This window comes from Myiozetetes cayanensis, unplaced genomic scaffold (genome assembly GCF_022539395.1).
Source record: "Myiozetetes cayanensis isolate MyiCay16 unplaced genomic scaffold, myiCay2020 scf4, whole genome shotgun sequence".
Taxonomy (NCBI): domain Eukaryota; kingdom Metazoa; phylum Chordata; class Aves; order Passeriformes; family Tyrannidae; genus Myiozetetes; species Myiozetetes cayanensis.
In genome coordinates this window covers 70093450-70118154 of record NW_026087631.1, presented here as the reverse complement: position 1 = coordinate 70118154, position 24705 = coordinate 70093450, and the positions used below count along the sequence as shown (strand labels likewise).

The 24705-nt window shown below is 47.5% G+C and overlaps 2 protein-coding genes across 2 annotated transcripts; one reads left to right on the top strand and one right to left on the bottom strand.

The window, feature by feature from the left end:
* Positions 1-2266: 2266 nt before the first annotated feature.
* On the bottom strand, positions 2267-11381 carry HAUS1 (HAUS augmin like complex subunit 1). Its single transcript, XM_050330017.1, has 9 exons — positions 11263-11381; positions 10027-10201; positions 8914-9046; positions 7772-7906; positions 6665-6788; positions 5831-5896; positions 4492-4563; positions 3396-3443; positions 2267-2429 (listed from the first exon to the last, which is right to left on the bottom strand). Exons 1-9 carry the CDS (start codon positions 11353-11355, stop codon positions 2370-2372), a joined length of 906 nt encoding a protein of 301 aa, XP_050185974.1. The 5' UTR covers positions 11356-11381; the 3' UTR covers positions 2267-2369.
* Positions 11382-16327: 4946 nt separating this feature from the next.
* On the top strand, positions 16328-23730 carry ATP5F1A (ATP synthase F1 subunit alpha). Its single transcript, XM_050330011.1, has 12 exons — positions 16328-16480; positions 17602-17680; positions 18753-18922; positions 19664-19837; positions 19917-20083; positions 20193-20341; positions 21172-21323; positions 21426-21650; positions 21755-21862; positions 22378-22522; positions 22690-22840; positions 23524-23730. The coding sequence occupies exons 1-12, from the start codon at positions 16421-16423 to the stop codon at positions 23603-23605; spliced, it is 1662 nt and encodes a 553-aa protein (XP_050185968.1). The 5' UTR covers positions 16328-16420; the 3' UTR covers positions 23606-23730.
* Positions 23731-24705: the final 975 nt, after the last annotated feature.

The window sequence follows — 24705 nt, the reverse complement described above, 5'->3', positions numbered from 1 at the left end:
CTGGTGCTAAGGAAGTGCCACGGTCCTGGGAAATCCTCCCAGGCCTGGAGTCATGGTTACATGTGTGATATAAAAAGCCTTCCTCTGATGTTAGCCCAGGAAGTCTTGAGGCTCTCATTAAAAAGCAGGGCTGGTAGCACCCTCAAGCCCTCATTTAATGCATCTTTGTATCCCACAATGTGATCAACACTCCCTCACATCTTAAAACACTTAAGTAAAGCATTTCTAATCTGCTCTTAAAAGCCTCCAGTGATTAAGATTCCTTAATTGTCAGGCCATGACCTCCAGTGCTTTACACTGGCTTTTTTGTTTCTGGTGTCAACCCAGCCATGTTCTGATGTCTTCCAAGACTTCTTTCCCCTTCCACAGCAGGAAAATCAGATTATGCTCTTGCTCCTTCCATGTTCAAAGATCGCTCCCAAGGCTTTAGGGTGGTTTTTGCTTGTAAGCATTAGCTGCACCTGTAGCCATCCCTGCACTACCACACCAGATTTCACACCAGTTACCTCTGAGGTAATTTCACCTCAGCCAGTTCAGGCCATGAATTTTCCACTTGCTTCTACCCTCTTGTTTTCTAGCCCAGAAATAACCAAAGATAAACTGCCACAAACCTAAGGCAACTAGCCCTTTCCTAACAGCTAAATTTAAAAACCTGAAACTAAACAGCAACTCCCTCCAGCGTATGGAAAATGAGGCTGGAGATTCCCACAGGCAGTGGCTCTCTGAGCATCCTTCAATTCCTCCCGACCATGGCAAAAAAAAGGAGGTGACGAAGGTCACACTTATATTTTATTGACACCAGTGTAATTTCGAGCTTGCACCTTTTTAGAAACGAGAGCTATACCCTAAGCATGATCAGACTCAGAGCTCACGATGCTGTTGCCTTGAGGGAGGACATGAAGCAACAGAATCTCCCTTCCTTCAGATCAGTGACATCGATTTCTGCAGTGAAGTAACAGGACCTGGAGACATGCACACCGTGCTGAGTCGTGGCCACAATTTTCTGCAACTCTAATTGCAAACAGATGGAGCTACAACTTGTTACTGAGAGCACCACTATTTGTCTGGATGTTGCCCAGCGCAGAAAGGTCCATGCCTGATGTCCTCAGGCCACCACTTCTAGATTTTGCTTTTTCCCCACCCACAGGAGATTTTCAGATTTTTGGCTTTAGTACCAAACAGCTTCCAAAAGCTGAAATGTACAAAACACTTCTAATAGTGTTTGAAGGCTGGTGTGGTGACAGCATGGAAATAAGAGGAGGGCTCAGGAGACCCTTATGGAAGATGACATTTGAGGTAGAATTGGCAAAGAAATCTATCTGAAAAATCATCACACCCCGCAGTGGTTCTGCAAAAATACCAATGCACTTTCAGGCCTAGAAATGTGTTACTATGAAGATCTTTTTTTCTATCTGTTTTAAAGCTATGCCTGCAGTACCCACAGCTATTTATCTGCTTTCATTTTATTTCATTTGCTTATTCCTATTTATAATGGAAAGAGAAACAGCAAGTTGTCAACAGTAGACTGGTACCTCTCAAAGCCCTGAAAACGGGCAAACCTTACAATTCAGTGCCATGAGCTTCCATTTTCTCAGATGGCAATAAAACTACAGAAAATGGAGAGGTTGATGCTCCTAGGTCTCAGCTCTTCTCCAGAGCAGGACAACCCTTTCTGTGGAGAAATTCACCATTATTTAGGAGACTAAGTAGGAAGTGGCCTGAATGATTTCTTAATGGCTCTGTTCACTCTGATTAACACATCAAATCCCTGCTGAAGACATTAAGGAGAAATGTTAACTGCTCACTTCTGCTTAAAGAAAATGCTTAAACTGAGAAGGCTCCAGGTACGAGCCTACAGCTCCTCTTCACAAACTTGGCAAACATCAGACATACTTGAGTAACTCAGAAAAGAAAATTGTATGTCCCCAGCCCTGGAATGGCAAGAAAAAAACAAAAAAAGGGAGCAAAAGCCAGAGATCTAGTAGATGTAGAGTCTGTCCTCAGACAAGACCATCAAAGAGAAAACTACAGGAAAAAGCATAACCCAGAGACTGAATATGGAAAATGAAGAAAACCAGATTCCCTGATCAGTTCAATTCTAAGCAGTAAATGGTCACCCAAATCCTGGCAGCAGGGACACGTGGGGAAGGCACTGTGCCAAAACAAATACAAGGCTACATGAGCCCCTAAAAATGGCTGTACTTGCTAGAAGCTCCCAAGTGTACCAGCCAAGAGACAAGAAGAACAAGGCAGGAAGCTGCAGAAGTACAGTAACAATTCTGAAATTTTTTACTAGTGTAAATAAGGAGGCAATGAAAGGAAAATAATCTTCCACACAGGCCACTTCAGGTGAACTGCTGTCTGCTGGGCTACATGAACTCAAAAGCCACTTTGTCGAGCTCCTTTGAGAGTTCGTCCTCCAAGGCCTTCTAGAGGGAGAGAAAAACAAGTGGAATCAGTGACCGTGGAACAGTTTTCATACATTGCTGGCAAACAAACATATCTACAACGATCAAACCCTGGGAGGTTATTAGCACTGACTGATTAACCCTGGTGTTGAGTTGGAAGGACTCTCTACTGCAAATTGCAGGCAGCTACAGAGAAATCTCCAAATGAAGGGCTAAATGAGCTTAGTTGCCTTTATTCTGTGCCCCAATGTGATACTGGACACCATCCAGCTCCCAGGGAGTGGGTATTCTGACCTGAGAACAGCCTCAGGCTGGTTAAGGGGAGCTTGTATTCCTGAACCAAGAACAAGTGGCTCACCAACATGGGCAGGCTCACCTGAAAATGTACAAAATGCTCTCAGTTAGCTTTAAGGCCCACCACTGAATAACTTGTGCTTTGTGAGCAAGCGGGCAGCAGCCCAAAGAAACAACAACAGGTTTTATGGGGTTCAAACAGGGCCCAGCTCACCCAGTAAAGCCACGTATGAACTTCCCAAACAGCTTTATGGAATGTTTCCCGACAACCACACCTGCAGACGACACAAGCACGGCGGAAACGGGCACTGTGTTTTACAGGGGAAGGTCCCCACTGCAGTCTACAAGGCAGCTTGTTGAATAAAACACGGGCCCCAGAGCTCTCCTAGAGTTCAGCAGCAGCCGGGAAGGCCGTGAGACCAACACAGCTGAGAGAATAAACACTCCAACAGGTGAAGCAGGCAAACTCCACAGGGATACAGCTACCTAATCCCCACTGATACCACTATGCCCAACTGCCTTTGCAGCTCAAGACACCATTCCTCCACCAGTTCCCCTGAACAACGTGCACAGCTCCTACCTTACCAGAGTAAACTTTCCCTTGAGATCATTAAGGCTACAGTGCGAGGTGGGTAAATTTGTAATCAAATAATACATGTAGCTTCTGAAGGATAAAAAAACCCCAACCCTTACCAGTTCTTGTTTTGCTTCTTCAACCTTCACTTTTGCCAGGGGAATACTCTAACGAGAGAAGACGGCATAAAAATCAGTATTTCGGCAGGAAAGAGTCCCTGCCCCTTTGCAAAGGTCTAGTGATTCTAGCCACAGGTGAATTCAGTGATAAGAAAACTAGGTTTGGGTACACCCTTCACATGCAGAACGTACTGACATTAAAAGCCTAGTATTGGTTTGGTTTGGGTAACCATCTATTTTACAAAAGTCTGACATGGACTGAAGTCTAAAAAACAACCCTTAAATTTATGCAATTTTCCAAACCTACCAATCAAGGGACCTGATTTTAAATGTATTTGTGCATGAATTTTCCAAAGCACAATAAGCTTGCAAGGATAAACCTCCCTGGCTCCTGCTGCCTGCACCAGAAATGAGGTGTTGGGCTCTCCCTGTCCCCACTGACAGCCAGACATGAGGAGGGAACTGGAGAATCTAATTCAGTTTGAATGTCCTGTTCCACCTGAGGAAAGGAGGCAGATGGCTTGGGAGGAAGATGGATTAAACAGGGGAACAGTCCCATCCTTCAGCCTTTTTCTGTAGGAGCAAGACAGCAGTGGTTGTGTGAGGGAGATGGGAAAACCGTGTTTTCAGAAAGCTGAGTACCCAGCACTCTCAAGAGAAATCAAAGAAAAGGATGGAGCAGCCATTTTAGGGGACAAGGCCTACATTTGGCTATTTCTTCATCACTCTTAAAATCTTGTTCAGAGCTCCAACCTCTGCTGTGTCCACCATACTGACTGCCTGATGACATATTTAGCTAATATACTGGTATATATATTACATTTTCTTCACATATTTCTTTGTCTAATTTCTAGCTAATTCACCTGGCAAATATGTCCACTTTGACAGAATAAAGTTTGCCTGGCAAGCATACTTAATTTCTTGGTTTTTATTAATAAATAGTCTTTTGTTTAAGTCAAGTCTTTGGTTAGTATCATTAACAGACCTGTAGGTCATCCACCTGTCCACCAAAGCCACCACAATACCCTTTAAATTCTGAAGGTCATTAAAACTAATCTGATTGCAAATACAATAGAACAGTAAAATGAATAATTACAAGAGGTAAATCTAAGTAGATACGCAGTTCCTTCTTCAGAGACATAACTTTTTTCTGCAGTTCAGCCAGTTCCTGTGAAGAGAGTGAGGCAGATTATATTCCAGAGTCTTGAACAAGTGGTTAAATCAGTGAAATAGATCCACAATCACCTGGAGCATTTCAGAATTCACAGACATTGTCAAGAGCTTTCATCCTCCTTAAAACACATGAAAAACTAAAGTTTTGCAGCAGTGAAAAGACCCTCCCTTACACTTGCACTTATTTTGTTAACAAGGGGAAATAATTTCTCTTTGGGGCTGCAAACTGAGAGCCTTCCACACTCCTCAACTCTTTTCAAATAACCAAGGTAAAAAAACCACAAAGTAATTTGTGCTGCCCATTTCATAGAGCTCTTGACAAAGCAGATCTAGGAATGTCAGGGAGTCAGACCTTCCCTTATTCTTGGTTTCTAGAAGACAACAAAGCCCAGAAAATTGCCTGTGGCTTTTTAGTTGTAAAATTTCAACAACATTTAGTTCTGGTCAGTACTCTCCTAAACCCTGTGCAATGTAAGCATTGCCACCCAGTGCTGGCTCAGGAGAACGACAGCAGGGAAATCGGGAAACCTGCTTTCACTGTTCCGCTCAGAAACGTGCAGGAAAAGACAGCAAAAGAAATCTGGAGGAAGACTAAGTTCTTACTACAATGACAGCAAAAAATATTGAGATGTGGTGAGTGCAGACAGACTAACACAAATGTCACATGTACAAACGTTTCAGCCCAAAGCTGGAGAATCTTTAGGTACTAATTCAAGAAACATGCTTTTTCTTTCACTTATATCTCACTGGGCTTACAGTACAGCTGAAAAATGTTACATTTAAGGACACAAGAAAAAAAATAGCACACAGTTCTTGGGAATCTGGGTTTCACTTGACCTTGTCTCCTTGCTTTAAAGGGCCTGAAAGCAGGTTTATTTTACATGCAGTAGAAGGAATCATTTGGGTCATTCTATCAAGAATACACAGGTAGCCACGCAATGGGATACAGTCCAGAGAATATCCACTCTGTTTATAACATGGATCAAGGAGGCAGAGCACAGGCTGCCAATTTGCTTTCAGTGGCAGGAAATTTATCCCGTGGAAATTCTCCAGTAGATGCTTCTCATTTCCTAGGAGAGACAAACTCACCCAACAGACCCCAGTTCATGGGTATCCATCCATGGGGGTTTTTATTTGTGCTTTTTTTGACCACGTTTTTTGTTCAGGTAACCAAACAGCAAACTGCATTTCCTGAAAGGGCACAACAAACAAGCCCAGTGTGCACCCTTGCAGAAACACCCATCCTGAACCCAAAGACCTACCTCAGAGGATTTCACAAGTGCATCGTGTGTCAGGGATTTGTCCAACCCACGGTCAATCAGCTCGCTCTGCAAACAGGAGAGAGTTCATTCGTAACTGAGCACGAAGCGTAACAAGGAGGAGAAAGATGTCACCATTTTCTTGTGTTTTTATCTAAACAGGCAATGAAGAAAGCAACAGAAATGTGCAATTTGAGCCACAGCTAGAGCTGCTGTACAAAGGCAGTTGCTGCTACAATTTGTGCCAAGAATAACAAGTTTTTCCAGAAAACCAGAGGGAGAGGAGCACTTGGCCAGGCTGGAAAGAGGCTTCTTAGTAAAATGTCACCAACTGTAATGCACCGCTTTCCATCTCATATTTGTCAAGTTATCAGACAGCATCTAAGTGTTAAACAAAGCATTCACATGTCCTTCATCATTTACGAAAGCTGAAGGAGCAGGTAGTGCAGCATCTGCTTTCTGTACTTAATCATCCATCAGTTTCGAAAAATGGCTATATTCAGTATTCTGAGACACAGCTTAAGCTCACAGAATCAGCTGTTCTACTGGTAGCTGCCTGTATTCTCTCATATGACAGTACCTCACAATAACCACAAGGCAATCACAGCTAACACAGTTCTCAGGGAAAGAGGAGAAGGGGTTGTACTGATTATAGGATGTGCTGAGAGACAGCAGGAACAACTGAACTGTAGGAACATATTGTTCTGTCAGCCCAGGAGTCCTCAGTCCGAGTCTAGGAGGCTCCCGGAATATCTCTGTAACTACAAATTTGGGCCTGACCAACCACGGCTGTGTCATCCCATCACAATGCCTTGTCACAAAATCCTCTCCACCTACCTCAGCATTCCTGATCCTGATTCTTAATTCCAAGCTTTTATCTCTTATGTACTTCAGGGTGTTTACTCGACTGTCGCTTTTGGCATATTCTTTCGCCTGACATTCCTCTACTCTCTCAATATCACTTAAAAATAATAGAAAAAGAAAATAAACTTTTACATTCAAAGAGATACCAGCATATGAGTACTGTTACTTATCTATGCTCGAGCTAAACCCCATAATACAACCAACACAAGAAGGGAGAAAACAGAGAAAAACTTGCACTTTCCTGTGAGATTTCCCAGTGGAAACATGTACAGTTGTTACCTTCAGAATCTCAAAGGCCAGAGAAAATAATGGCTAAGGGGAAAGCCACCTGCCTAATAGCAAAGGGTAATAGTCTTGTGCATAATTCCCCCACTCAGGTAGAGACCTGTTACACAAGCTAAACTTCAGATCACAGAGAGGGACCACAGCAAACCTGCACAAAGCACACAGGTTTGGTATCTCTGCTACAAGCAGCAGCACAGTTACCACTTTAAAAGACCAAAAAAAAAAAAAAAAAAAATCCCAAAACAATTAAACTGGAAGGGAGCTGTGGAGATCACTGAGGCCAATGCCCACTCATGGCTGGGGTTGATCCTGCTCTGCTTGGCAAAGCATTTCAGATTATATCCTCCAGGGAATTGACTTGATACTGATTTTTTTTATATATATATAATTATTAAGTTATTCCTATACAGTGGTTAAGGGAAATTCTTACCTGGGAATGTTTTTGTTTTTCCTTGCTCCTTCGCTCGTACTACAGAGCTCATGCTAAATGTGCCAGGAGAATCAGGTTTGCCCTCAGCCTCAGACAAAGGTAACTGGTAGAAGATGCAAGCTCATCTGCCTGTAGACCATTTTTGCTTTAAAATAATGGGTTTGATGGTATCCCAAATCTCTTCTGATCACTGAATATGCCCATGGTGCATGGCTTTTGATAGATACCTCCAAACACTTTGAATTGGACATGTGTCAAAACCCTGAAAATTTAGTTATCCTTGTCAGTTGCCACAACCAGTGTTGCCCATGGCAGAGATCAGCAGTACTGCTTGCACCTTTCCCTTTTCCTCACCCACTACTCACTCCAGTAACTGCTGTTTCAACATCAGGGCTGAAGCCAGTTTTTTCTTGGTGACGTCCAACTTCCGCTGCAGTTCTCTGTTTTTTTGCTTTGTTTCAAACTTCTCCGAAGTCAGATTACTGATGGCACAGAGGAGGCTGGTGAAGAGAGAATCAGTGGGAATGCTCAGGAGTCAGCTCCTTTAAAAGTCAGAATTTCTTATTATTATTCTTTTCTCCATACTTTACATAAATGACTTAGTTTTCTCCTGATATTATGATAGGAGGAAATTAAAGTAAGTCACTGGGGGAATTTGCTTTCCTTAACTAACACAGATTCCAAATGGAAGGGAAAACGGCACAGCAATCTGAGTAGGAGTAAGTGAAAAACACCTGGCACCCCGGTGAATAAAACCACTGGGTTTGAAACCACCCCCAGGCTCCATCCCTGCCTTGCCAAATCGCCTTCGAGAGAAACTGTATTCAGTGCCTGACAATGCACTGCCCCGAGATGTGCCCAGCAGCATCTGAGTCTCTCCCTAAATGCTTCAAAGCTGCTTTGCCCTCCAGCTCAGCGGAAGAGCTCCAAGAACCAAGATCCTAAACATCACAGAAGAACTGGATTCCAAGGCAGATTTTGGCCTTTCCTTATTGCAGTGGTGCTGTGTCAGGGGCCAAAGCCAGGGTGGGGAGAGAGGCCCAGAAAGAGACCAGACTAACAGATGCCATTTCTCTGTGACTGAGGGAATCTCCTCACATGAACCAAGGCCAGATGAGAGAGAAGAATGAGGAGCTGAGACTGGAAGACCAGTCACAGTTCCCCAGTCCTTGCCTAAGAAATGTGAACACTGTCCTACCTTGTGCTGCCTGGCACAACAGTCCAAGTGGCAGCACCCTGAAGCCACTGGCCACAAAAACATGAGCATAAAAGAGGGATTTAACTCTGTCTGAGACTCTTCTCAGGCTTGAGAGCCTTCCTTTGCTGGGATAACCTAGAGTCAGCACTTTGTGCTCAGTTCCTGTGTGGTCCAAAGTTGCCCAGTGGTGCAAAATAAGCTGGAAAACAAGACTCCTGGGGTCAAAGTGAAGTTTGAAGCTGCTGCTGTGAAAAAGACAGAGGGAAAGAGCACAGATCATCAGCCCAGAGGCAGAATGTGAAGAATTACCTGGTAAGAGACGTGTCCTTTGTTTCAAGTATCATTGCACTTCTTGACAGACTACAGAGGTATCCATAGGCATTTCTGGACAGATCGGTTGGGGAAAGACCCAAGTCTTTCAAAATGTCCTGTATTTCTTTAGCTGGAAAACAAATACAACCCAAACCCAGTAATTTTTTAATATTTGTGTTCTTTTAAGGAACTCTCCAAAGCTAGAACCAGTCCCACACCAGGATCTTGCCTACCTTTCTGGTGCCAGTGAAAGAGACACTTTAAAAGAAGGCTTAAACACGCCAAACTGCTGCCACAGCCCCGTTTGTTAAATAAATTCAGTGTATTGAGGGAGAAAGCACTGCTCCACTCCCTCCCTGACCAGTCTGTCTGAACTCAGACAAACAGGAGTTCACCCTTTTGTTACGGCAATGACCACACACGGGTCTTCTCCCTGCACAGCTCAGCCTAGCCTTGTTCCTAAGCATCCACGTGCTCGTCAAGGTCTGTCTCCATCATTTTTGTCTGATGGCAAGGCACTAGAGGAGCCCAAGTAACAAAAACAAACCCTTTTTTTTTTTTTTTTCCACAAAAACGTCTTTGCGTGTACAATCTTCTCGCAAAGAAATCAAAATTCCTTACTGAAAAAAGCCAGTGAAGGGACAACCCTTTAGTAATGGAGTTAAAAGTGTCTTATTGTTCCCTGAACCACTCCCTTTCTCAAAAAAAACAAGACGCTATCAAATACTCAGTCTAAACTGCTTGAGTACAACTTAATCACCTCACTATTCTTTCAGATTCCTCCAGATTCCTTAACAGTGGCTTAGCACCAGCTGCAGGGTTGCTTCCCTGTCTATCCAGCCAGTATTTCCATGCTGTGCTATCCAGCCCAGTAGTTTAAGAGGTTTTAGCAACTACATCAGGTCTTGATCAACCTGATGTCACTACGTAAATTTTGCTGAAAGGATTCATTGCAGTAAAAACAAAAAACAGAACAAAAGCTGAGTTTGTTTCACCTACATATATTAATATATATATATTTCTCAGATTCTAGCAAATGGAGTACAATCTTCAAGATCCCTAAGAAAATCCTAACCTGGATGGAACAGAAAAATGGAGCTTCAAACTCACTTGCTGCTTCATGCTCTGCTTCCTGATGCTTCATGTCCTCTATCAGCAAAGAAACATCCCTTTCTCTGTCTTCACAGCGTTCCATAAGACTGTGCAAGATATCCACCGTCCTTTCATTCACCTCGTACAATGGAATACTCCGATCCCCACATATTTTCTTTAGCCATGAAGACACCTGCCAGAGAAGAGAAACAAAAAAGCAAGCAATCATGTGAAATGACAGAAAATAGCTGATATATGTGAGAAGTGTGAACTGCTGTGTGAACTATGCATTCCTGAAGAATAACTCCTACTACATCAGTCCAGGCATGGGTTGGAAAAGGGGAGAAAAATTCCTTTGTCTCTTCTTTAAACACCCTGCGTGGTTTAGAAAACAAATTCCCTTTTAATCTGCCTCTGTTCTCTGGGCACTTGGTTATCTCCGCGTGATAAAATCTTATCTTTTTATTCACATGACCTGTTGGCTATGGACACACTAACGATCCAAGAGATGCTAAATGTATGCTTGGGAAGCTGGTGAAAACTGCGTTAAAGCACGGGGAATAAAACTGCCCAAACTATGATCACTAGGAGCAGTCTCTGTGGGATAGTGGGGGAGAAAGAGTCGCTACAGTGTGCAGGAACGAGCCCTGCAAAGCACTAAGACCACGGAAAACAAGGTCAGAAATGAGAGATCAACACAGTGCTCCCATGAAGGACTGTGATTACAGAACCTTAGAGTCATTTAGGCAGAAAAAAAGCCCTCTAACATCACGCAGTCAAACCCTTCCCCAGCACTGCCAAAGCCACCACTAACTCATGTCCCCAAGCGTAACACCCACAAGGCTTTTAAATCCCTCCAGGGATGGTGATTCCACTACTTCGCCGGGAAGCCTGTGCTAGGGCTGGGCAACCCTTTGAGTGAAGAAATTTTCCCTAATATCCAATGGAATTAAATTAGAAAAGTTAGGTTATGACTAGCAGTAAGTGAACACATGGAAGTTCTACACTGAGGGAAAATAAATTCTTTCTTAACGCTGCCTAAGAAACCTGATGGAGAAGGGACACAGCCGTGTAACGTTAAAAGACACCTTTTCCTAACACGCCCTTTATGCTTGCGGAGCATCTCGGCGGCATCCACCACACCCCCAGAGCAAACCATCGCGCCGCAGGAGCGAGCACCGCTAGCGACGTAGAAACCGTAACACAGCGAGAAAGCCAAGCGCGGCAGCAAAAAGACCTCGCGACTCCCGTTACCCGGACGATTTTCGCCTCCAAGTCGTTCTCGGGGAGGTTCGGATCTCCCGCCTCATCCCTTCCCTGGGCTCCCTCAGGCGCCGCCGCCGCCATCGCGCCCGGGGCCCGACGGGAGTGGGCGGTGTGTGGGGCGGGAGCGGCGCGGCGGGAACCGAGGGAGGCGGGCAGGGTTGGACGGGCGGCTCGTGGTTTAGGCGGAAAAAATAAAGTTTTAAAATGAATCGGAGCGTTAAAAGTTCCGAGTTAAGAGCAGATAGTTCACAAGTACAGATGACGGCGGGAAGGGCTCTGTGGGTGCTGGTGACACCCGGGTGTGCCCAGGGGGGCAGGAGGGCAATTTCCCCGGGGCTGTCCCAGCCGTGGGGTGGCAGCAGGGCCAGGGCAGTGCCCGTCCCTGTGCTGGCCCTGCTGAGGCACCTCCAGTGCTGGGGCAGTTCTGGGCCCTCAGACAGGAGAGACACTGAGGGGCTGGAGCGTGTGCAGGGAAGGGAACGGAGCTGGGGAAGGGGCTGGAGCAGCAGGAGCGGCTGAGGGAGCTGGGGGGGCTCATCCTGGAGAAAAGGAGGCTCAGGGGGGACCTTCTGGCTCTGCAACTCCCTGACAGGAGGATGGAGCCAGAGGGAGATCAGGCTCTGCTCCCAGGGAACAAGGGACAGGATGAGAGGGAACAGCCTCAAGTTGCACCAGGGGAGTTTTAGATTGAATATTAGGGAAATTTCTTCACTGTAAGGTTTGTCTAGCCCTGGCACAGGCTGTCCAGGGCAGTGGTGGAGTGAGTTATTTGAGTCAATGTGTTTCTTTTCAGGCATGTTTACAGAACATGAAGTGACTACTGAAGAAATCAGCATGAGAAACATTGCTGAAGCATCACATTTTCTACAACACATACCAGAATGGCTGAGGATTTTTCTCTTAACCTTTTCAATTCCCAGAAAGGTTTTCTGGCATCCATGGCTTTACTAGCCTCTCTGTATTTAGCAGGGGCACGTGATCATGCTGTACCTCCCTGAGTTTCAGCACTTTCTCACTGGCAGACCAAACCCTGTCTCACATACAGGACATACTGCATCCCCAGCAGCAGGTTGAGGGCAAGGATTCTGCACCTCTGCCCTGCTCAGGTAAGATCCCACTGCACTGCTGCCTCCAAATCTGGGAGCCCAGTATAAGAAGGACGGGGAGCTGCTGGAGCAAGTCCAGAGGAGGCCATGGAGATGCTCCAAGGGTTGGAGCCCCTCTCCTTTGGAGACAGGCTGGGAGAGCTGGGGAAGAGAAGGCTGGGGAAGCCTGGAGAAGAGAAGGTTCTAGAGAGACCTTAGAGCTCCTTCCAGTGCCTAAAAGGGGCTCCAAGAGAGCTGGCAAGGGTATGGAGCAACAGAACAAGAGGGAATGGCTTCCCACTGCCAGCGGGAAGGGTTAGATGGAATATTTGGAAGAAATTACTCCCTGTGAGGGTGGTGAGACCCTGGCACAGGTTGCCCAGAGAAGCTGTGGCTGCCCCATCCCTGGAAGTGTTCAAGGCCAGGTTGGACATTGGCTTGGTGTGGAGTCCCACCTTTAAGAGGAAGGGAGCACCCAAGATTTGTAGATGCTCATGGCCAAAAAGAACTATTGAAAAAAAGTGACAAAAGTTTGTTAAGTTTCATTAGTAGATTACACATTTGGCCTGGATATTAGTGTGTTAGTCCCTCCTAATACAAGCACGTGGCAGTGGGTTTTGGATAAAGGGGCAGGGTGAAAGTGAAGAGAGTGGGATAGATTAAAGAAGAAAAAAGGAAGAAAGAAAGAGATCACCAGCCCTAGCTCCAGTGTTGATCCAGCTGATGGGGTGTCCAGGGTCCTGGGGTACATGCATGCTAGTCTTGGTTGGGGTGGACCTTTTATGGTTAAGTTTCTCTGCTTTGGAGATAAGTTTCTCACTTTATGTGGAAATGTATCTGTTCTTCTAGACCCTTCTGGAAACGGGTCAGAGGGCTTTGGGGGTCTTTGGTGATCTTGATCCCCCCACTACAGTCCTAGACAACTTCTCGGCCTCATCCCTGTGCTATGCTGTATTGTGCTTATCTCCAAGAACTAGAACAAGGATTTTTGTCCCAGAAAAGTGCTGCCCTATCTCCACATGGCCCCTTCTCCATTCACAAACTGTTCTCTCTCACAGTGTGTTTTTGCCAAAACCCATTATCTTCTGGCCTTCTACACTTGGGGCAACCTTGTCAAGTGGAATATGTCCCTGCTGATTGCAGGAGGATGGAACTAGATAGTCTTTAAGGTCCCTTTAAACCCAAACCATTCTGTGGTTATCTGCCTTGTTGCTAAGCTGCTGCCCCTGCTGTGGCAGAGCTTGCCACAAGGCAGAGATCCCTGGCACCATGAGCACCACTGCCTCTTACATTAGGTTCTTCTCAGCTTGGCACACTGTCATCATCCTTCTGATCGCACCTGTAGGGCTTTCAAGTTTCACTCATTATCGACAGACTGGCTAAATGTAAGGAAACGAACATGACATTGTGCATCTCATCCCTTTTACCCATTCCCAGAGCACATATGTGATGCCAGCGCTTCTCTGTCTCCAGCTGCTACTTTCCAGCCTGGAGCTCCTGGAAAAGGGCCCCAATTACCCCCCTGCCCAGACCACTGTCCTCTGCACTGCAGCCCCTCACATCCCTGCTCCTGCCCCTGCCCTTTTCTCTACCCTGTGACTGCCCCTACCCCCTCCCCTAACCCTGATACTGAGCCCCTCAACTTCTGAACAGGGGTTCAAGTCAGACTTTGCAATTTTTTAAAAAATTGTTAGTCAGTAGCTGTAGCTGGACAGTTATGATTAGGCAGTTCCATTGTGAGCATTGTAGGCTTGGCTAACCTTTGGTTTTAGGGGAAAGGGAAGACAATCCCAAGAGGAATGGGCTGTCTGGAGTGATGTCAGCAGGACCGAGCAGTACCTGGGGGTAAGGTAATTCCAGCAGTGGGAGATCACAGCCAATGACTCACTGAAAGTTATGGAGAAGATTATTCTGGGAAGTATTGAAAAGCACAGTATTGAAAGCCAGTATTGGGAAGTACTTAAAGCCAGCACAGCTTGAGGAGAGGAAAATCTTGCTTATCAAACCTGATTTCCTTCTATGATAAGGTGACCTACCTGGTTTATCAAAGGAAGCCAGCTGGTGTGATCTTTTCGGATTTCAGTAAAACTTTCAAAACTGTCTCTCACAGGATCCTTCTGGACAAAATGTCCAGCCCACAGGTGGATAAACACATCATGTGGTGGGTGAGCAACTGGCTCACGGGTTGAGCACAGAGGCTGGCAGTGACTGGGGTGACATTGAACTGGTGACCTGTCACTAGTGGGGTTCTGCAAGGCTCCATCTTGGGCCCTGTGCTCTTCAAATATTCATAAATGATTTGGACACAGGACTGGAAGGGACACTGAGCAAGTTTACAGATGACACAAAACTTGGAGGAGCTGCTGACTCCCTCGAAGGCAGGAAAGGCTTTGCAGAGAGACCTCGACAAATAAGAGGGCTGGGCAATCACCAACCATGGGAAGTTCAACAAGGGAAAGTGCCGGATTCTGCACATGGGCTGAGGCAACCCTGGATGTACAAACAGACTGGGAAGGAGAGGCTAGAAAGCAGTGCCAGGAAGGGGACCTGGGTGTCCTGGTGGGTGGCCAGTTGGCCATGAGTCAGCAGTGCCCTGGCAGCCAGGAGGGACAACCCTGTCCTGGGGGCATCAGGCACAGCATGGCTGGCCGGGCCAGGGAGGGGATTGTCCTGCTCTGCTCTGACCTGGAGTGTCCTCACCTGGAGTATTGGTGCAGTTCAGGGCACCACAACGTAAGAAAGATATTGAGCCATTAGAGAGTGTTCAAAGGAGGGCAATGGAGATGGTGAAGGGCCTTGAGGGGAAGCCGTGTGAGAAGTGGCTGAGGGCACTCGGTGTGTTCAGCTGGAGGAGACTCAGGGGAGACCTCATTGTAGTTACAATTTCCCTGGGAGGGGAAGAGGAGGGGCAGGCACTGATCTGTGGGGACCAGTGACAGGACCCAAGGAAATGGCCTGGAGTTGTGTCAGGGGAGGTTTAGGTTGGATACTAGAATCATGTTCTTTCCCCTGAGGGTGGTTGGGCACTGAACAGGCTCCCCAGGGCAGTGGTCATGGCCCCAAGCCTGACAGAGCCCGAGGAGTGTTTGGATGACACTCTCAGGGAGATGGTGTGACTCTTGGGGATGGTCCTGTGCAGGGCCAGGAGCTGGACTTTATGATCCTCGTGGGTCCCTTCCAACTCAATATAATCTGTAATTCTGTGAAAAAGGAACCCCAGACTCAAATGGAGGGAAGAACTGCAATTGCAGCCTAAGCAGCAAATAAAGCGAGAGATATAGCTAGCAAAGAGGGGACTGCGTAGGAATTAAGAGAAAAGTTATGTAATTTGTAACCAATGCATGCTGATACCTTTGTATAAATAGCGTAAAGTTTTGGTGATTGGTGTGTAGACTTTTGTGGGTTAAACACCCAGACCCCTACTTTGAGCAAAGTAGAATAAGAAATAGAAATACCTTGCATCGGTGTGTAAATTGGCGCAGCGCACCGGGGAACGACCCTACAGAGGGGACAACAGCCCTGTCCCTGATCCTGGCTGTCTTGTCCCTGTCCTTACCCTTATTCTTGTTCCTGTCTCTTTATGTGCTCCTGTCCCTTACCATTGTCCCCGTCCTTTCCGTGACCCCATCGCTGTCCCTACCTCATGCCTGCCCTTGTCCCTGCCCCTCTCCCTGAGCTGCCATCTCCGATCCTCCCTCACTTCCCGCCCTTCCGTGCCTCACAACAGCCCCCGCCCCTTCCGCCCGCCGAGGGCCATTTCAAGGGCACCTTCCGCAGGGGGCTATTTCATAAAAGCCCCATTTAGATTTTTTTTATGATGTTTTAATTACTTCCGTTGCATATTACGTGCGCCTGTGTGTATACACATATATATTTTTAAGTATATCTCAAGGGGGGGCGCGGAGCTGTTCCACGCCCCGCCCCGCCCCCTGGGCGCGGCCTCGGCTGCAAAAGGGGCGTGAGGCGCCTCCGCCATTTTGTGAGCAGAGCGCGGGGCTGGCAGCCCTCAGCGTCCCTCCGCCGCAGCCTCCCCGGGTCCCGCCGCCTCTGCCGCCGCAGCGATGCTGTCCGCCCGCGTGGCCGCCGCCCTCGCCCGCTCCCTGCCGCGGCAGGCCGGCCTGGTGAGCGCCCTGCCCGCCCCGGAGCCGGCGGGGCCGGGGGGGACGCGCCGCCGCCGCCATCTTGGGGGCCGCGGTGACATTGAGGGGGAACACCGGAGTGTGGGGAGGGAAGCGGGGGGTATCCCCTCGGCGCTGTGGGGCAGACCCCGCTGAGGGGTGAGGTGTCCTTCACCGGGCTCAGGGTAGTGGCTGAAAGCTGCCAGGGCAAGGTCATGGTTGGGGGTGTGATGTGTGGGGGGATGGAGGGTTTTGTCCTGTGTTTGAGGAGAGAGAAAGCGTGGGAAGAGCCGTCAAGAGCCTCTCCCGCCGTTGTCCTCAGTGAAGGTGAATGAGGGAGAGGCCTGCCCGGCGTACAGGGCATTAAACAAATTGCATTAACGGTGCTGCATGGGAGCCTTGCTTGGGATGCAGGAGTATAATCTAATGCACTCATTAGCACAGATTTTTTTTTTTTTCCTATAGTGTTTTAAGTTGGACACTAGAAAGAAATTCTTCACAGAAAGGGTGATTAGACATCGGAGTGGGATTCTCAGGGAGGTGGTGCGGTCACTGTCCCTGAAGGTGTTTAAGAATAGACTCTGCCATAATCTAGTTGACATAGTGATTTTCTCTCACAGGTTGGATTCAGTGATCTTGGAGGTCTTTTCCAACCTAATTGATTCTGTGGTTCTTTTCTTTTGCTGGAGTGGGGTTTTTTTGCTGTGTGTGTTAGTCATGCCAAAAACACTACAGTTAGATTTTTCTTAAGAGACACAATCTTATTTCTCCCTGTGCAGAACCCTGAGTGGTGCAGTGATTTTTCTGTGCCCCAAGGTTCTGATGTTTAGCGCAGAGGTTTTGCTCTGGGAGTTGCTGCAGTGCTTGATGGTGACATCAGCACTGCAGAAGAACACAGTGAGGGATTAGGAGCAACCTCCTTTACCGTGTGTCCTTTCTTGGTGGTGCTGGGCTTGGTTCTGGAACTCCATAACTAATTCTGTAATTGTGAATGTGGAGTTCAGCTCAAAACTGGGACAGATCATAAGGTCAAGATGAAAAATCCCAGTGTGTTATCTTTTAGCATGTTTTTTTTTGCATGATTAAGGAAATCTCACTGGTTCTGAAACAATTGCTTATTTTAGATTTCCAGAAACACCCTGGGTGCAGCATTTGTTGCTACACGAAACCTCCACGCCTCCAAACCATGCTTTCAGAAAACTGGTGAGTCTGAGAAAGGTCTTGAGTATGCTTTAAGAACTGGGTCTGTCAGACAGAATGGGAATTTGAATATGATGGGTGTTATTTGACACCACTCGAGGACCTTTATGTTCTGACAGTATTTAACAGTGAGATGTTACACAGTCACATCCCACAAGCTGCACTTCAGTAAAATCCAAAATGTGCCCTAACCAGGGAGAGGCCACATGTCAGCTGGCTTACACAGTTACCTGCCTCACGAGGGTTCCAGTCAGCCTTCAGCTCCAGCAGAGTTATTTGAAAAAAATTGCCCCAAGTTAGAGTTTCCTGCCCTGCCTGTGACAGTATGAAGGAGCAGATGACTTTCCCAGGCCTGCCTGGGTTTGACCTTGTGTCCTTGAGCACAGCTCTTTTTCTGCCAGCAGTTTGGCGTTCGGAGAAGACAGCTGCTCTGCGTGGCTGTGTTTCTGGCAGCGGTTCATGTGCGTTTTTCTGAAGTGGTTTAGGGCAATTAAAGGTTATTGGGAAGTAACAGTTTCACAGTGTTATTTACTGTTTGTTAGCTGTGGAAATAAAGGGTTGTTGGAGGTATGCAGCCAAACAAATTTGAGGAAGATAGAGGATACATTTTACAATTTACAAACAACTTGCTCCTTAAATGTATGGAATTCCTTTGGGTATGTTTCTTGGATTACAAATCATTTGGGTGGGTGTTTTGATGCATCCAAGTCTTAAGTAACTGCTCTGCAAGCAGAGCAAGCATGTGTGTTCTCTCTGAGCTGAGGCTAATTAATTAATTGTTTTCTAGGAAGAGAGATTGATAGTAGTGTAGGACATAATGAAGAAAATTGATAACTGAACAGCCATCTGTGTTCCGGTTGAGGCTGGCTTCTAATGATGTTTTAAAGCTGCTTCCATTATCTGGGAATACAGAGGCTGTTACTCATCTTATACATCCTAACTAACTACTCATCTTATACATCCTAACTTGCTTGCTAGACTTTGTGGCACACTTGAGAAAGGACACCTTGTGAATTCTAGGTGAGCATATTGGGTTCATACTGTGCCTTAATGTGCTTTTAACCTCTCTTTCCAGGTACTGCGGAGGTATCCTCAATTCTGGAGGAACGTATTCTGGGAGCTGACACCTCGGCTGAGCTGGAGGAGACGGGCCGTGTGCTCTCCATCGGTGACGGTATCGCCCGTGTGTACGGCCTGAGAAATGTCCAGGCAGAGGAGATGGTGGAATTCTCTTCTGGGCTGAAGGTGAGCTGTCACTAGAGCAGTTCCTTTAGCCCAGGGGCAGTAAAAATGATCGGAGATACCTGTGTGGACATTGTATCAGCTTCACTGCACCTTCAGTGCCTAGTAACTAGTGGAAATGTTTTAATTTGTAACATTTGGCTTTCAGTATCTGTATCTGGTTCTAAGCCAACATTTGGGGTTTTTTTTTTGTCTTCATCTGGGAAGTACTAGGACTAACCTGGCACTGGATTGCGTTTTCTTCAGTTTCAGAGTGGCTTTTCTATTTCCTGTTGAATAATGGCCTCTCTGCTCCAATATAGCACAGAACTTGCTGGCTTGTAATCCTGAGAGTGGGTCACAAGCCTGTTCACTGTTCCAAGAGTACTGAAAGAGCTCTTCCAGCACTTTTAATGACCTGTCTCACCTTGGGCACTGAAGAAGCCAGTTGTTTTCTCTTGTCCAGCTCCTAGGCAAGAGAAAACTGTTGTACTTGAACCCTACTTATCCTTTTTGGTCTTTGTAGAGAGATTCAGTGCTAGACTGCTGTGGTACAATTATGTGGTAAGTTAAAGGCTTAGGCAGGTTCTTTAAGCACTGTGGAGTTAAATAAGTGCTTTGTATGTAAAAGCAGAACATTGGCTGTTGTAACAAATAAGATTGAGGTAGATTATTTGGTGTTTTGTAAACAGTAAAAGAGTCACTGTCGCAGTTCTCACATGTGTTGGTATGGGTTTTGTAAGGATAATGTGATCTCTGTCCCAGGGTATGTCCTTGAATCTGGAGCCTGACAACGTTGGTGTTGTAGTGTTTGGTAATGACAGACTGATCAAGGAGGGGGATGTTGTGAAGAGGACTGGAGCCATCGTGGATGTACCGGTGGGGGAAGAGCTGCTGGGCCGTGTTGTAGATGCCCTGGGCAATCCAATTGATGGGAAGGTAAGTGTAGCTAGGTGTGAACTACCTCTGCTTTTATCTATGTGATACAGACCTCAGCAATTTTTTCCTGTCTTTAAAGGGCCCTATTGCATCCAAGACACGCAGGAGGGTTGGCTTGAAGGCCCCTGGGATCATTCCCAGGATCTCTGTGCGTGAGCCGATGCAGACTGGGATTAAGGCTGTGGACAGCTTGGTGCCCATTGGTCGTGGCCAGCGCGAGCTGATCATTGGTGACAGGCAGACAGGGTGAGTTAAATGCACAAGCCTAAAATGTTCCTTAAGCAGAGATCACAGGGCTGTGTAGGGAGTGGGAGAACCTGGGGCAGCTTAACTTACCGGCCTCTGTGTTCCACAGGAAAACTTCAATTGCAATTGACACAATAATCAACCAGAAACGATTCAACGATGGGACGGATGAGAAGAAGAAGCTGTACTGTATCTATGTTGCCATTGGCCAGAAGAGATCCACTGTTGCTCAGCTGGTGAAGAGGCTCACTGACGCAGGTACAGATACTTGGAGATGGCACTCGGTGACATCCTGTTCTCACTGTAATGCTGGGCACTGCTGTGCCCTCTGCTGGCTGCAAGTGTAGACAGAATTCTTATTAAATGAGTGAGTTACTTGCCTTTGTGGAGAAGAAGCCTTTCTAGGCATCTGGGGAAAATATCATTCTGAGGCCCCCCCAAATTGCTGAATTGAGAGCTACCCCTTTGCAGTCAGGCAGGCCTGGTGACAAGTATTTATGGACTTGGCATTTGTTCCCTGTGCCAGTGGGTGTGAATGGCAGCTGCAAATTAAGTGGGGAGCCTTCACTGCCCAGACACAAGGCATTAAATTAAAGCACTTCTTCAGAAGGTGATCTCCATGACCAAGGCTGCACATATAACAGAGCTCACAAGAGACCAGCACCTGACCTCTTATCTGCTGATCAAGCACCTTGATTAGGAGGAAACCCCCACATTTTAATGACAGTAATTGGTTTGGGACTATAAAGTGAAGGGTTTTGCAACAGCCTTGCAGCATCCAGGAAACCATGGGCTTTCAGCCTGAGTTAGTTCTAGAATGAAAGTGTGTCAGTAGAGGTTTAAATTTCATTTTAAATGGGAAAGAAGTTTGCAGGTATTGGGTGTTAGCTGTCACGAACTTGCTCTTGGGATTTCCTGAGTTAGTTGAGTGAACAGGCAGGTTGAGCTGGTGTGGGGGGCATTCCTGTAGCAGTGTGGTGACACTGCCTGGGCGTGCTTCGACACGTACTTGACACACGTGTTGTGTTTGCTGACTTGGGGCTGATGAGGTAACACGCTCAGTGGTGTGTGTGTCCAATCCTTTCCAGATGCCATGAAGTACACCATCGTGGTGTCTGCCACAGCGTCTGATGCAGCACCCCTTCAGTATCTGGCTCCCTATTCAGGCTGCTCCATGGGGGAGTACTTCAGAGACAACGGGAAGCACGCATTGATCATCTACGACGACTTGTCCAAACAGGTCAGAAACACTGTTTATAGCCTCGTGGCCTGGCCTCGGTGTGTGTAAGTCCAGATGCCGAGTGAGGTGCCGAGCCCTGACCGCTCCCTTTGCCCCACGCAGGCTGTCGCCTACCGTCAGATGTCGCTGCTGCTGCGCCGTCCCCCCGGCCGCGAGGCCTACCCGGGGGATGTGTTCTACCTGCACTCCCGGCTGCTGGAGAGAGCGGCCAAGATGAACGACTCCTTCGGGGGCGGCTCCCTGACCGCCCTGCCTGTCATCGAGACCCAGGCTGGGGATGTGTCTGCTTACATTCCAACCAACGTCATCTCCATCACTGACGGACAGGTGGGACTGCCTCCCGTCCCTGTACCCCCTTGTACCCTACTGGCCAGCCTCTGAGGAGGCCTCCAGCCTTTTGACCAAGAGAATAAAACAATTTCCTCCTACAGATTTTCTTGGAAACTGAGTTGTTCTACAAAGGTATCCGTCCAGCCATCAACGTTGGTCTGTCTGTGTCCCGTGTGGGTTCTGCTGCTCAGACCAGGGCTATGAAGCAGGTCAGTGTGAAACTGTTGCTCCTCCTCATGCTGGAGATAGTTAATGTGTAGGCATTACAGCCCATTTGACTCGGAAGAACTGTGAACAGGGAGGGATTAAAGCTTTGGATTCCTTAGCCTTATGAAATTATAAAAGGACCAACTTTGGAGAGCTCTTTGCTGTTTCCATTGCCTGCTGAGAAAGGTGGGGGCGGAAGGAAAATTGTATCTGCATAAAGATGTAGGATTAGGTTTTGGTATGCTGAACTGGGTGCCGTCAACTAGAAATAGAGAATGCTCACTTAACCCCGAGCTTTTGTCCGGGCATGGAATATGAGAGGTTTAATATTAGCTGTTCCCATATTAGGGAGAAATAGCATGCTTATCTTACAAGGTGGGTGTTTTAGAAATGTGCATAATCTGCCAGTGTTTGTAGTCACCTGACTGGTGACAGCTGTGAGCTGCAGACAACCTGCAGACTCTGGGACACCCCCAGAGGGGACCCCATGGGCTCTGACCCGTGCCCTGTGCTGCAGGTGGCCGGTACCATGAAGCTGGAGCTGGCTCAGTACCGAGAGGTCGCCGCCTTCGCCCAGTTCGGCTCTGACCTGGACGCTGCCACACAGCAGCTGCTGAACCGCGGGGTGCGCCTGACGGAGCTGCTCAAGCAGGGCCAGTACGGTGAGTGTCTGTGCGCTGCAGTTACTGCGTTCCTTCTGTGCACGGGGTAAATGCAGGCTTGCTTGAACCAGGCTGCCCATGTGCAGCTGGTTCTCCAAGGACTCTGTGAGGTTCTGATGTGTCCTGGTGTCACAGTTCTGATGGAGTGACTGCTCTCTTCCCTGCAGTTCCCATGGCTATCGAGGAACAGGTTGCAGTCATCTACGCTGGTGTAAGGGGTCACTTGGACAAGCTGGAGCCCAGCAAGATCACTAAATTTGAGAGCGCTTTCCTGGCCCATGTACTGAGCCAGCACCAGGCCCTCCTCTCCACAATCAGGTATGGGGGTCTACCTTGCTTCATCCCCAGGGTATTGACTTGATGGCTGGAGTACAGAACAGTGGTCACTGAACTGTTAATTTAGTGCATCCTAGAACATCAGGCCTTCAGCTGCCTGTGCCAGAACTGGAGGTTAAATCAGCCTTCCTACCACCGACGTTCCTCAGATTTGTGTCTTCAGCTCTTGGGAAATGCTGCTTATACTTAAAGTGCACCTGCTTGCATATGTCCCCTCTGATCTGCTCCTGAAGTCACTTACAGAGTCAGTGCCCATATTTCTGACCGCTTTAAGCTGTGGGTTAAGTGCTGCTGAGTGGGTTGTTGGGGATTGAGTATTTCCGTAGTCCTGTCCGGGGAACTGGTCCTGGCTTGGTTTGTCGTGAGCCAAGTTATATGCCCTCTGTCTCTGAGGTAGAGCTCTGTAGAAGGTAGAGATTGGTGGAATACGTAAGGTGATTCTGAAAGTATTTGTGGACAGACCAGTTCTTGAACAAGACTAACGTTTTTAGGGGAAGGGACATTTTGTCACTGGTACGGTGTCATACGCCAAACACGAATGTGTTAAGTCATCTACTACTAATTTTGTTAGAAATGGGGAGATTTGTTGTAAAGCTTCTGTCTTTGTCTCGGGTTGACTGTGTATCTCTTGGTGTGTCAGGAGTTTAACTGAACTCTTCCAACAGGACCGAAGGGAAGATCTCTGACCAGACAGAAGCGAAGTTGAAGGAGATAGTCACAAATTTCCTGGCTACTTTCGAGGCATAAACTCTTAAAACTGTTCAAACAGAGACCAGGCGGTTGTGATCCAGTGCTGCAGCTCCATCAGAGACTAAAGTATGTGGGACTTGAATGTACAGATCTCAGTGAGAATAAAGGTTCCCTGTTCTGAATGAGTGCCTGCTGACTGGCTGCTTCCCTCTGTAGAACACAGAGCCGAACTCCCCTGGACATCAGGGGCCATCCTAACTGTGGGGTGGGCAAACTGCCCTGACGTGGAGCAGGAGGGTGACAGAGCTGAGAGATGTTCTCAGGGTGTTCATCCTTGGTGCCAGGCGGCTTATCCTGCAGAAGGGCAGTGCAGCTGGGGAGGCACCTTGTGCTGTCTTGTCACAGGGGTAACTCACTGGACCTCACAGGAATCTCTTCAACCACCTGAAACTGTGACAGAGTATTTCTTGGAATTGGTGCCTGGTGACCCATCCTGGTGCCGGGCCTTTGGAAGACTGGCCCTTGAGTCTTGGGACAACTGCAGGCGTAGCTGTTACAATAGTAACAGTCAGAGACTGAAATACAGGAATCCCACAATAGTTTAGGTTGGAAGGGACCTTTTAAGGCCATCTCATTCCACCCCCCTGCCATAGCAGGGACACCTTCCCCTAGACCAGCTTGTTCCAAGCCCTCTCCAACCTGTCCTTGAACACTTCCAGGGATCCAGGGGCAGCCACAGCTTCTTTGGGCAACCTGTGCAAGGGCCTCACCTCCCTCACAATAAAGAATTTCTTCCCAGTATTCCATCTAATCCTGCCCTCTGTCAGTGGGAAGCCATTCCCCCTTGTCACTCTAGGCTTTTGTAAACAGTCCCTCTCTGTCTTTTCTGAGAGTTCCTTTCAGGTACTGGGAAGCTGCAGTTAAGTCACCCCAAAGCCTTTTGTTTTCCAGGCTCAACAATCCCAATTCTTTCAGCCTTTCCTTGTATGAGAGGTTTTCCGTCCAACTTCGTACCTCCTTTGGGCTTGCTCCAACAGGTCCATGTTCTTCCCATGCTGAAGCTCTTCCATTTCCTGACTGCTGCGTGAGGCACAGGATCCCAGAGCTGCACTGCTCTGGGATGGGGGAGAGTTAAAGAACTCTCCACTGTGCGTGGT